Source organism: Diadema setosum, unplaced genomic scaffold, assembly GCF_964275005.1.
Source record: "Diadema setosum unplaced genomic scaffold, eeDiaSeto1 scaffold_29, whole genome shotgun sequence".
Classification (NCBI taxonomy): Eukaryota; Metazoa; Echinodermata; class Echinoidea; order Diadematoida; family Diadematidae; genus Diadema; species Diadema setosum.
This window is the reverse complement of record NW_027307655.1, coordinates 81510-95058: the sequence shown is the minus strand read 5'-3', so window position 1 is coordinate 95058 and position 13549 is coordinate 81510. Positions and strand designations below refer to the sequence as shown.

The 13549-nt window shown below is 37.8% G+C and overlaps 2 protein-coding genes across 2 annotated transcripts in view; both read left to right on the top strand.

Moving 5' to 3' along the window:
• The window catches only part of LOC140245751 (uncharacterized), a 94609-nt gene extending 82359 nt beyond the window's left edge, over window positions 1–12250 (top strand). The window contains exons 14-15 of the mRNA XM_072325276.1: window positions 11054–11493; window positions 11745–12250. Of these exons, the coding sequence (XP_072181377.1) occupies window positions 11054–11493; window positions 11745–12250 (946 nt within the window). The remainder of the gene's footprint in view (window positions 1–11053; window positions 11494–11744) is intronic.
• A 294-nt stretch (window positions 12251–12544) lies between these two features.
• LOC140245759 (NLR family CARD domain-containing protein 4-like) overlaps window positions 12545–13549 on the top strand; it is a gene marked incomplete at its 3' end in the record, with an annotated part of 76157 nt that continues 75152 nt past the window's right edge. The window contains exon 1 of the mRNA XM_072325284.1: window positions 12545–12578. Coding sequence (XP_072181385.1) covers window positions 12545–12578 — 34 coding nt within the window. The remainder of the gene's footprint in view (window positions 12579–13549) is intronic.

Below are 13549 nucleotides of genomic sequence, written 5' to 3'. Positions count from 1 at the left end.
TATCATTTTGGTACAGGACGGCAGATTAGTCATAATATTCTTCTAAGTCCCGTAGAAGAAAAACAAGCACATGAACTTAAAGTTTTATTTAAGTATTTTGGCTTCGGATGGGTCAAAGTTACGGTATGGAAAGTTTGAAGAAAATTACATGGACTTCACTTTAACTGAGGAACGTCCTTAAACTGTACTCAAACAAGTTTCCATTTTGTTTTCTGTATGTTCCTGTTTTCAGAATCTGTGACACCGTTTTCCCGTTGTTTTTGAAATGTTCCGAACTTTTTACAAACCTCCTTTTTTTTTTTTTACATGACCAAGATGAAAGTGTCAATGTATATGGATTAAGGCAGTCAATTTCCCGAAATAATGTACAACGGTAATGATCAAGCGGAGCTATAGCAATACTTCGCTTTTGGACATTAGTAGTAATTTCTTGCGCTTAACTATTTATGTGCCATGTTCGCACGTCCCACTCCGTCAACGGCGTGCCAACTTCGCATAATCCACTCAAATGCACTAATCCTCTTAAACCAATCGATAAATCGCATAATTCCGCAGTACAATGAAAGCTTTTCTCTTCTTTTTGTTCCACTTACATACAGCTTACATTCTATGTGGTGATGGACTATCAAGCGGTGTTCCCAACTAAATTTGAGTGTAAATTTCAAGTTTCTCTCACGGTTCCATGTGCAAAAGTCATGCCTTTACAGTAATGTAGCAACTGGTCATTAAAAAATAAAGGGAAATTGATTTGTCATACAATTTATATCAAATCAAAGCTTGGCATTCCTCTTCAACTTTGCTCACTATTATGTCCAGCTTAACAGAAACTTAGAAAGCTTAACAGAAAGCTTAACAGAAACATAGGAAAAAAAGACAGAAATCTTTCTCGAAGCCTGACTACCTTCGTATCTCAAGATAACATGGCACACAGGGCGTTTCCACCATAGCAAATGCAGAGTTAAAGAGATGATGGGATATGAATACTTCTCTTTGCGTGCATTAGTCACATAGAACGTCGGGTTACCAGGTACTTATCGAGACGTAACTAGGGAAAAGCTGAATTATGGAGCTGGTGCATGGAAAAATTATTTACCCATTTATGCGGAGAGGCAACCCGGTTATCATTACTACCCAATCAAACGGAGAACCCATTCAAGCGATACCTGATAACATGGAGAAACCTGTATTACCCTGTCAGCTTTGGTCATCGTGCTGCCATTTCAGTTCCCCAGACTCAGCTAACATTCTCATGCGTCTACTCTGAAAGAATGTTACAGTGTAACATGAAGAGAATCGCCCCTTACTTAACCCTTCATGATGCATTTCCTTTTAGAATTTTACACACTTCTATGAATGGGAGAGGGCAATGGAGGATGTGCGTTATTTGTCATCATACAGTCCAGCACATCCTCAACAAGTGCAGGACAGCTTCGTGGGGAATAGCTAGGATTAACAGGATTCGCAAGTACCTCGACGCTTCTGCCACAGAAAAGCTTACCCATGCATTCGTGTCATCTCACCTTGATAATTGTAACCTCGCCGGTTTACCCAAATCCCATATTGCACCCCTTCAACGCATCCAGAACAGCGCTGCCAGAGTAGTCACACGTTCCAAGAACTTTGTACACATTACCCCAATCATCCAGTCACTTCATTGGTTGCCAAAAAAGGAACGTGTTATCTTCAAAGTTCTTCTCCTTGTCTACTAAGCTATCCATAACCAACCCCCTTCATACCTACAGAACCTAATCTCTCTCCGATCCTCTTCAACTTCTGCTGCATCTAGACGTCTGCGCTCCCACACTACTGCCCATTTATAATTGTTACCCGGACTTCGCACTAAGACACGCTACGGAGAACGCTCATTCGCGGCTATCGCACCTATTAAAGGCCCCAGTTACATAATGCTCTGCGTCCGGCGTCACGTCCCCCCAAAAAAAGTCATTTTTTTTTTTCTGCGGATTCCCGCGGGTCTTTTGCCGTCACCAGAAAATTTGTACAAAACATACGGGGGGGGGGGGGGTGCGGGCGATACGGACAAATATGACCAGATGTGAATACTTGCGTCCACTTGCGGATATTCTTACGAATTGGCACATAATATTTCTGAACACTTGCGGAAAGTTTCGGATATTTTCGGATAGTTACGGATAGTTACAGATTGTTATGAAGAATTATGTACAGTATGGTTTCCTGTGACGATCCCTGCTAAGGCAGTGTATTATGACAGCAATGTTATCACATATTGGACAGTCTTACATTGTACACTGGGGAAAACTGAAATTGAAATACGTACGAGTTGTGAGAAAAAAAAAAAATCGTAATCGTTTAAAGGGATAGTACAGTATTGGTGGAGATGAGAATTGGGCTTTTAACTTTTTGCGAGATACCAAGAAAACACTTATGATATAGTACAGAGCATACCATTTTAAGAGGAATTCAAAGTTTATTTGATGAAAATCAGGTTTGGAATTACTGAAACATCCGAAAACAAAGTAAAACAAAGCGATCGTAATAAAGTGTGGGTCCCACACTTTATTAGAATCGCTCTGTTTTGGATATCTCAGCCATTTCAAAACCAATTTTCATCAAATAAATGTTTAATTCCTCCTAGAATTACATGCTCTTTCATATTTCATAAGAGGTTTCTCATTATCTCACCAATAAATGTTAGAAACCTGTAATTAGGCCTCAACCAAAACTATACGATCCCTTTAAATTGCTTTACAGTAATAAAAGATATATGAAATTTTGAACTTAAAGTTTAGATTTTATTTGTGTAACTCAAATATGAATAAGCTTCATAAATGTAAAGAATACATAACACAATTCTACCACAAATAAATACAATATAGATCGATAAGTTAAACATTAGAGTAAGAAAATATTGTTACTTACAGTCATGGAATAGAAAACTGTGGTTACGCTGTCCTTGTGCAGCCATATTCATGGCTTATATTGGGTTATGTTACTGAGATTTTTATAATAAAGCATTGCTTATTAGATTTCCATTGAAAAAAAAAAAGACATCAAGACTTTCAAACACCCTCCCACACCCAAGTACAATGTATACAACAACAACAACAACAACAAAAAAGATGTAATACACATTCCATGGAGCGCAAAGCGAGTAAGACTATAGAGAAATATTAAATTCGTTCTCATTTTATATACAGTAGTTATCGCTGTCCCAAACCTTCCCCGGCCAGAAAAGTGAATGAAATGCTGTCGCGCCATTTCCTACCCAAAATATTGCCTTTCGAAAAATATATATGTCAAGGAGTGCAAGAAAAAAGTTCAGCACCAAGGGTCACCCGATGTCATGAGTATATGGGTGCCACCCAAAATGACCATTTGTGGGAGAAATTTCATAATTTGAAGAGTTTGTTTGCAAAAACCGATAAGTCCATATTTGTCAAATGGAGATATTTGCGATTAAAGGCCAAGAACAACAAAGAGAATAATAAGAAAATTTTTGCTTCTTTTGACCATAACTTCAAAAATATACCTTTATATGTAGTGACCAATATATCATTTCAAAGGTATCATTTTGTACTTTATGACAGAGACCGTACTTCAAAATCTTCAAAAATGGACTCATCGGTTTTTGCAAACAAACTCTTCATTTGATCATGCGGGTCTGCCTCTCCAGCGCTCTGACTGTAACATTCCTTCAGGTAAATGCTCTGCGGCTTGGCAACATGAATTGTGTGGTTTCCCACGAGTCTCTGTGTTCCCATGCGAGTGGAAAACGGAAAACGTCGAAGGACGTTATCGTCCGAAGCATCCATAACTGTCCGCAAATTTCCGTAAGCGGACGAGAGTGTTGTGATACATTAACTTGCGGTTACTTTCGGATACTTACGGTGAACGTGAACGCAAACGGACGGGAGGTTTTTTTTTTTTTTTTTTTTTTTTTTTTGCGGATGGTCTGCGTCCAGTCAACGGATAGTTACGTTCAGTTACGGATAATTACGTTTGGTCACGGTTGCTTGAGTAAGTCGGCATCCGTAAAATCCCTCTGCGAAATTTTGAACATTTTAAAATTTCACAGCCTTGCCGCCGTAATTTTGAGTTTCTTTACGGATGAGTTACGGACAGTTACGTCTACTTACGTCCGTGCGGATACCTGCGTCCACGCAGCGTCCCCCTGCGTTCACTCATCCGTATCTGTGAGCGGTTGACGTAACCCATCGTTAAGCACTGTGTGACTGGGGCATTAGCTTTGGAACAATCTACAATTTGTACCCATTCATATACGACAAGCCCCATTAGTAGAATCGAAGACCTGAATATAAGAACGACCCAAGTCCAATTTTTGGCCAAATTCAGTTTGACATGGGAAATCGTAGCTTAAGCATGGACTCATCTTGTATATAAATGATCAATCTTAATTACCCCCGAAAGTGCCTGAAATGAATGAGTTAGATTTTGTATTAATGTAAGAATGAAGGACTTGGGTCATTCTTACATTCATATAATAGCTTCCTCTCTCATCCTTCTCTCAACTCTATAGCAGAAAATCATGTATATGAATCAAAGAACGACCCAAGTCCACCACACAAAATGGCCTCTCCACAATTAATGTAAATGTTAATTGTCATAATAATATATGTTCTAATTTGTATATACAATGTTGCCTTCCCATCACAGTTAAATAGAATTATTATTGGACAAATAAAAAATATATGAAGTTTTTTTTTAGTTCACTCGAAATGGTCTTCCATGGACTTGGGTCGTTCTTATATTCATATACTCAATCATTTAAGGCACTTCGATTGCTTCCCTAAGTTAATGTGTTGAGTGTAATTCAAATATTGTATTTATTTAATGACTGGTACACATCGATTTATTTCATGTTATTCTTACTTATATTTTGGTCTGTTTGTTTTCCCTCATTTTTCATCTTTCCTTTCGTCCTTTCCATGTGCACTTAGAAACATTGTATTAAGTGCATTACAAATGCAATGTATTATTATTATTATCATTATTATTATTATTGTTGTTGTTATTATTATTATTATTATTATCATTATTATTATTAGATAGACAAATAATCAGTGATATATATATATATATATGGGTCAGAATTTTCAACGATGTACAATTGAGCCAAAACAACGCAAGATTTAAAAAAAAAAAGTAGGAAATTCTCCAAATAATTTAACTAATCTGAGAGTGTATAATTCATGTTTTGATATGAACCCAAATATACTAGGATTTTCCCAGAGGAACAAGTTCACCAAGTTTACCGTGTCCAGAGCAGCAAACGTCCGTGAGGAATAGTACTGCACATACATTTGAATACCATTTAGTATAGCTTGCAGCGATCTGATCCAGTTCAAAATCGTAATAAAATATCTTAAGGGACATGTGTATGTGTTGGCAGAATATCAAGCTTGTACTCTTAACCTGTACGACATGGTACACAACTGATGATTTAACCAAATTCGTCATTTCTGTTGAAATGTTACTCTTTCGCTAAACACTTTCTGCAATTTACGCGCATTTTACAGAAACTCAATATTTCGACCTCTCATTTCACTGCCCCATATTTTAATCCTTACTCCCCAATAATAAGGTATTTTTTTTTAAGGATGCATCTATTCTAGGCAATCTCTTTCACCCAACAAACATAGCATAATATTCGTCACGGAGGTTCGCATATAGCTCATGGACGTTCGGAACAAACTAGACATTGGACAATGCAATTCTCTTGAGTTGGAAACGCATTTTATTCACAAGAAACAGCGATTTCATGTAGAGAACAAACTCCTCAGCAAAATCTTAAATAAATATTACCAATTCTCATTTATAAAAGCTTGCTTATCTTCCCATGCTGAGGAATCAAAGAAAACACCTTTTCCTTCTCTCGTAAATGAACGTACAAACATACGCGTAATATCAGTGACGTAGTCAATCCTTGAGAACGAATATATCTATAAAAATTTCTTAATCACGAAGTAAAGATTCAGGTCCTCAATTTGATATCTACGTCTATAGTGCAAAATTTGCTTATAACGAACATGTTCACAGCTAAATATGACAAAGAACTGACATAGAAAAACAAAAGAAATGTGTTCCGTTATCGGAATACAAAGTTTAGCTGGGTAGGCAAACGAATACGTTTCAATGTGTATAGGAAGAAATCCCTCTGTGTTAGCTCCTTGCGTTACTCACTGTTACTGAGGAAAATTCGCGTTATCATATTAGTAACAAATGATATAAGGTTCGATACTACGAAGTTTTGTCATAACAAGACACAGTAAGTCCATATAACTTGGATGGATGTTTGTGACTTCGATATCATACAATATGGTTCGCAAGTTCATTTATCCAAATGTGGAGAAACAAATAAACAACCAAAGCCTCCAGATTTAAAAACATCATAGTAATCGTTTTCATCTTAAAGCGACGTTCAAGACAATTTTCATAATTTCACATCATGTAGTACATAAATCAACAACTCCGTGTATAGATTTGTGGAATTTATTATGGTTCTTGAGCAGAGAAACAATACTCTGAAAAACCTTACACTGAACAAGGATGATGACATAGGAGGCTCACATATTTACGAAATGTAGCAGTGTAATTTCCATTACAATACCGCTTGCTTGCGAGTTCACCTGAGCATAATCTATGCATGCCTTGTTCTTTCGTTCTGCTTCCTTGAGCCCAAACTCATGCATTCTTATGTTACTCTGCATGCATTCATCCTTGTTCATCGCAATTTGTTTAAATTTTGAAAGTATTCTTACTTTTCATCTTAATTATCATAAATTCTGAAACTCTGTCCTCAGTTTCACTAATTTATAGTTGTTTGAATGTAAAAATCTGAAAATCACCCGGAGGTGTCCTTTAACGAATATCTGGCCCATTCCACTTTTATAAGATCGGACCTAAATAACTCTTTATGTGCCATGGTGGAAACCCCCTGTGTGCCACGTTATTCTGAGACACGAAGGTAGTCATGCTTTGAGAAAGAATTCTGTTTTTCCAATTTGTATAACTTCTACAAATTTCTGTTAAGATGGGCGTAATAGTAGGCAAAGTTAAAAGAGGAATGCCAAGCTTTGTTTCGATATAAATTGTATGCCGACTCTATTTTCAATTTTTTCGTTTAGTGACCAGTTGCTACATTACTATAAAGGCATGACTTTTGCACATTAAACCGTGACAGAAACATAGAATGTACGAGTAAATCTAGCTGGGAACATCGCTTGATAGTCGATCACCACATAGAATGCAAGCCGTATATGAGAGGAACAAAAGCACGAGAAACGCTTTCATTGTGCCGCGGGATTAGCAGTAATTAGCGGTTTATCGATCGGTCTTGGCGGCTTTGTTTGTTGAGCAGAATATGCGAAGTTGGCACGCCGTCAACTGAGTCTGAGGTGCGAACGTGGCACATAAAGAGGTAATAGTGAGCCTTAATATTTGATTTTTGGATTAACAAACTTTCGGAGTAAGAACAATTGTAATAAGAAACCTCCTGAATTAACTATGGACCTTTTTTTTTTTTTCATTTTCGGAATAACAAACCTTTGGACATTCGGAGTAACGAATCTTTGGAAGAGCGAGCGTATCAAAGTTCGACCTTCAACCTATTACTAAATCATCGCTTTTTTAAACATGTGTTTTCAAAGTAAGCTCAAAACCACAAGCAAACTGACAATCTTTTTGTCTCTTAAATGTAAACTTAAAAAAAAAAAAATCTGGGACAGAATTCAAATTAACATTGATTTTCAATGATGAGTATAAAAAACATCATGTCATGATAAACGCAGGATTTACTTGTTTTTACCAGACAATAATTGTATACTGCATTATTTTTGTTCGCTTATTACGACGTTTCGATGAACAACAAAAATAAACCAAAAAAAAAAAAAAAAAAAAAAAAAAAAAGCTCTTCCAGAGGAATTCGGTATAACGGGAGTGCACTGGCAATTCTTTTCTCTGTGTGTTGGAGCTCGATCCCTGCTCTGTTTTTTTTTCTCATTTTCATTCAACTGCTTCCAGTCCTTTTGAAACTTTTCTTCTTGATCTATGCCCATTACAGACTTCTTTCGTCATTTCATCTTTTTTGTTTCAATATAATTATTCTGAATGTGAGTGCGTAGCACTTTTCGGATTGGTTTGTTGGTGTGTTTTTTTTTTTTGTGTGTGTGTGTGTGTGTTATTTTTGGTCGCAGCATGTTGAGACTACTTAGGGAATGAGAGAAAAATCGTTGTGAAGAGAAAAATACGAATGCACTAAGGCATAAGATATTATGACAATTACAGCTAACGTCCGTGATAGAGACCAAAACTGCATGTGTTCTGTTTGAGATGGCATCTACCTTTTTCAAAAGATATACACGGAGAACATCTGTCACTAAAAAGTGACACTGTTCCTCTATTTCCTACTTTGTAATCATGGGCTTCTGCTACCAACGAACATCCGTGAGCAAAATGTTTACCTTTTGTTATTACAGGTAAATTGAATGCTGAACGTTATTTACTTTTCGGTATGAAACACTTAGTGATTTGGTAATATTTTCAAGTAATATTAACTTAATGTACAGTGATATATTTGTAATTATCAGAAATTTCCATTTTCGGACCAAACGTCCGTGAGCGAAACTTTCAGAACCTATAACAGTGCAAATTGTCTCCAAAACCTCATCAGAAAGAAATTTAAATACACAGAAATTACAGATTACCTTAAATTCCATTTTCAAATTATATGGTTTTCAGTGTTTAGCTTTTTTTTTTTTAATTAGAGGGAAAACAAGCTTAAAATTGCGAGTAAATTTTGAGTTGCTCGTTCATCATGATCACATATGGCCTTAAAAATTCTGAAACTACTGCTCTAAGCTCATTGTTTACTTTGTAAAACTTAATTTGTCGCTATTGGAGCTAAAAGCTTTAAAGAATAAAGGACACTTTCGAGACACGTTATCCCTATCGGTCGGATTGCATACGTCACGGACGTTCCCTGAGATTGTCACGGACGTTCGTTTTACTACTAGGGTCATGTTCCAGGACGGGTACCTAATCGACAGAGAGTACGTAACCTTGATAACTCTCTCAGAAATTGAAAAGGTATTGTCAATGCAAATTTTAAGAAATTTGGCACCCTTTCAACATATCTATTGCTAAGAGAGGGATTAGGAGGTGAATTTTCAGGGAAAATTTCAACTATTTGCCTGGGTTTCCGTGAATCGTATGGTCCAAGAACTGCAGACAAGCCCCAGTCCGCTCCAAACATGACACGCAGCTACTCGGCTAGAGAGCCAAAGGTAAAATGTACCTTCGCCACGAAAGCAAGATGGTGCACACTCAATAACATTTAAAACAACACTTACGTGTTTGTTTGTTTGTTTGTTTTTTTTTTGGTTTTTTTTTTGGTTTTTTTTTTTTGCTTTTGTTTTTTTTTCTCGGAGGTTCGTTTATAAAATGTGATTTCGGTTCGCATTTGTCAAGGGATGGAAATAAACTCAAAACATACATATTATCGTGTGGCTAGATCTTAGTTGATTACGACCCGGAATAATATCGCCAATAACGTTTGATGGGCTACGATCTTTATTAGTAAATAGCGGACGCACGTCCGTGACGAAAACTGAGTATCTTCTTGCATAAAAGAATGTTACGTCCGATGAACAGCCAACAGACGTACAATTTTTGCAGGATATGTACATACAGTGGAACACCAAGTTTTTGTATACATTATAGTTGGGACAACAAAATAGAATTTGCAGCAGCGATAGAAATAAAAGCATCACGGATGTTCGTCTGTTTAGGGCTTTGATATTTAAATTGTTCTCTGTAATTATGCGTGCTCATAAAGTTCTTATAATTTTGTGGTACATATTCATGATATGTCAGATCTAGAACACGGTCAGATATTAGATGCTACGTACCATAAGAAAAGCACATCATTGGTTTGAAAAACAAGAATTATTGTGAAAATAGCGTTTTTACCGTATTTTTACGCTTTAAGTCCTTGTCAAATGAAAAATATCAGTCAAAGTCAATCAAACCATACATTTCCTGAAAAGAAATTTACCAGGCTTTGAGATGACATGAATGAACCTGGTTCCTTAGATCATCCTGGTGTGCTCTAAGGGAAAGAGTGTCAAAAAGTCGCCAGACATTGATTTTTAGTTAAGAGCAGATTATTTATCTGAATAAAACAAAGGATACACTCTGGGAAGTGTGAACTGAGAAAACTGGCTATAAAGTACAGGGTCTATTCAAGCAGTTAATCTTTACCAAACCATGCTAGCTGCTGTATGCATTGACAAAAAAAAAAGTGTTGACCAATGGAGCAACAACAATATAGGGATTATTAGATTAAGCTGTAATTTAGCAGCTGAAAAGGTTCATCTGATTGGAAAATCAACTGGATGAGCGTTCGTTTTATCACAATCAATGGAAATTACCTTTACTTGACAAGACTTTCGCCTGCTGACTCTGCAGGCTATTTCAGATCGAGCGTTGTGAGAAGGACTTCCCACGAGCCGACGTAGCTGGCGCACGCCGATCTAAGAGAATGGAATGGTATATTGAGGAAAGTGAGTATAAACACAAGCTCTCATAGGGAGAAACCTCAGTTCTACCAAAAGGATTGAGTTTTGCGGTTGCGCCTGAAACTCTGCCAATCGAGGAATTTGTGGTGGCGACGGAACAAGCCACAGCAGTTCTCAAGAAGCCCCAAGCCGTCCTTTTGAGAAACGATGTCTTGAGAATACAAGACCTCCTCAGCCGAACATCAGCGCAGACGAAAAGAAATCCTTGACAGAACTAGCTTCCAATAAGGAAATTACCATCCTTCCAGCAGATAAGGGGAAAGCTACAGGGGTCATGGACGCTCAAGACTACAAAGACAAGGACAGTTCCATGTTGGAAGATGCTAATCTTGTGACCCCACTTCCTCTTACAAACGGAAGTTAATAGCGCTACTTAAGCCGCTTAAAGCTCACAAAAAGATCACTTTCCAACTGTATGACTACCTCTATCCAACGGCTAAGAATGTACCACGTCTGTATTGTACTCCTAAGACTCACAGGAAAGGCTTCCCCCTCCGCTCCACAGTGGATTATATTGGATCTATCGGGTACAATACCTCAAGGTCATTAGCAGACATATTGTCATCGGTGGTAGGGAAGACAGATCACCATGTATTTAATTCCAAGGACTTGGCAGAAGAGTTCAAGGACATCACACTGGAGGAACATGAAGTTCTGGTCTCGTTCGACGTCGTGAGCCTTTTCACCAACACCCTAATCAACCAATCTATTCAGATCGTAAAGGACAGACTTCAGAAAGATTCCGAACTACACAAGAGGACCAATCTCTCACTGGACGACATCATAAAGCTCCTCGAATTTATCTTGTCGACCACGTACTTCAGCTTTGACGGCAAGATATACCGCCAGAAATATGGAGCAGCTATGGGCAGCCATGTATCACCCATTGTCGCAAACATCTACATGGAATACTTGAAGAGTTTGTTTGCAAAAACCGATGAGTCCATATTTGCCAAATGGAGATATTTGCGATTAAAGGTCAAGAAAAATAAAGAGGATAATAAGGAATTTTTTGCTTCTTTTGACCATTACTTCAAAATTGTACCTCTCTATGTAGTGACCAACATATTGTTTAAAAGGTATTATTTTGTACTTTATAACAGCGACCGTACTTCAAAATCTTCAAAAATGGACTTATCGGTTTTTGCGAACAAACTCTTCACTTGGAAGAAGAAGCCATCGCCTCCGCCCATGATGACATCAAACCTAGAGTTTGGAAACGTTATGTGGATGGCATCCTTGCCATCGTAAAAGCGGACCCAGTCGACAGACTCAAGGCACACTTAGACCAAGTTGATGACACAGGCAGTATCAAATTCATCCATGAGCTGGAGGTTGATAATTCCATCCCTTTCCTGGACACCAAAATCACCAAAAGACCGGATGGCACAATCAAGATGGTCGTCTACAGGAAAAAGACACACACGGGACAATACCTGAATTTCAAATCCCACCATCCACTCCACCGAAAATTAGGGGTCATCCGCACACTCAGGGACAGCGCACACAGCATCGTCACTGAGGAAGCAGACCAGAAGGCAGAGGAAGATTACATCCAGTCCTCTCTCAGGAAATGTGGATACCCTGGCTGGTCCTTCAAGAACGCCAAAAGGAAAAGGGAGGATAATCAAACCAAAAAGAGCTCACAGACCAAACCAACCGATCAGAGCAGTTAATTGGTAACCATCCCATATGTAAAGGGTAACTCGGAAGCCTTGCAAAGGATTTACCAGAAATACCACATCTCCACAGCATTCAGGCCACACAAGAAACTCAAGAACATCTTAGTCCACCCAAAAGACAAACGATCCATCGATGACCAAGCGGGGTAGTTTACCAGATTTCGTGTGGTAACTGTGAAAGAAGCTACAGAAAATTCGGTACCAGAAAAAAATGAACACAAACTAGAGGTAGACACAGTTAGTGCATCCTACTACACAAGAGGAAAAAGAAAGGAATCCACCTCCAACATGCACGAGTCGGCCATCAGTGACCACGTGGCCAGTGAAAACCACCACATCAATTGGAAGAAGTGTTCCATCCTAGCCAGAGACTCTGGAAAAACCTTACGCTGAATAAGGGAAGCAATTCACATTCGGAAACAACAAGGGAGAACCTTCAACCGAGACCTGGGACAATACTCACTTTCCTCAATATACGATCCCATTCTCTGAGATCGGCGTGCGCCAACTACGTCGGCTCGTGGGGAGTCCTTCTCACAACGCTCGATCTGAAGAATCCTGCAGAGCCAGCAGGCGAAAGTCTTATCAAGTAAAGGTAATTTCCATTGACTGTGATATAACGAACGCTCATCCAATTTAGCTTGGTATATTAGCACATTATGTTAATGCTTAATGCACACTTTCGATGCAGTAGCATCTCTTCAAAATTATTGGAGTTGACGGTGGAGAGTATGGGCAGGGTTTTTTTTTAAGAAATGAAAATATTATCTATCTTTTTTAAACACCTTATCACACTATTCCACCAAAAAGTGTTCGAGAAAAAAAATGCTTAAAACACAAACTCCTGTTCATATTATGATCACAAACTTTAACATAATGTAAGGAAAACTTGCTCTTTCAGAAAATATGATTAAATCACTGTCACTCATGTTAATCAGGGAGGCCTATCATAATGTTTCAGGCAAGTATTGTATCCAAAAACAAGTACGCAAAATAATAAAAGTTGTTAACTCACTGTCCTTCCAAATAGGAAACAGTTGCTTTAATAACACTAGCGATTTTTAATGGAAACAGAAGGTTTCGCCTATCGCCGATTCATTCAATTCAATTCAATTCCATTCAAATAACTTTATTTTCATTTAGACAAATACAAAGTAATATTCATAACGCTTACATGACAACATTTATATTAAAAAAGAAATGAATCACATGATCTTCAACAAAACGTGAATACTATTAAAGCACTATCAACTTTACACATTCTCACGGAAAAGAGGAAATCACAAGAGAAGT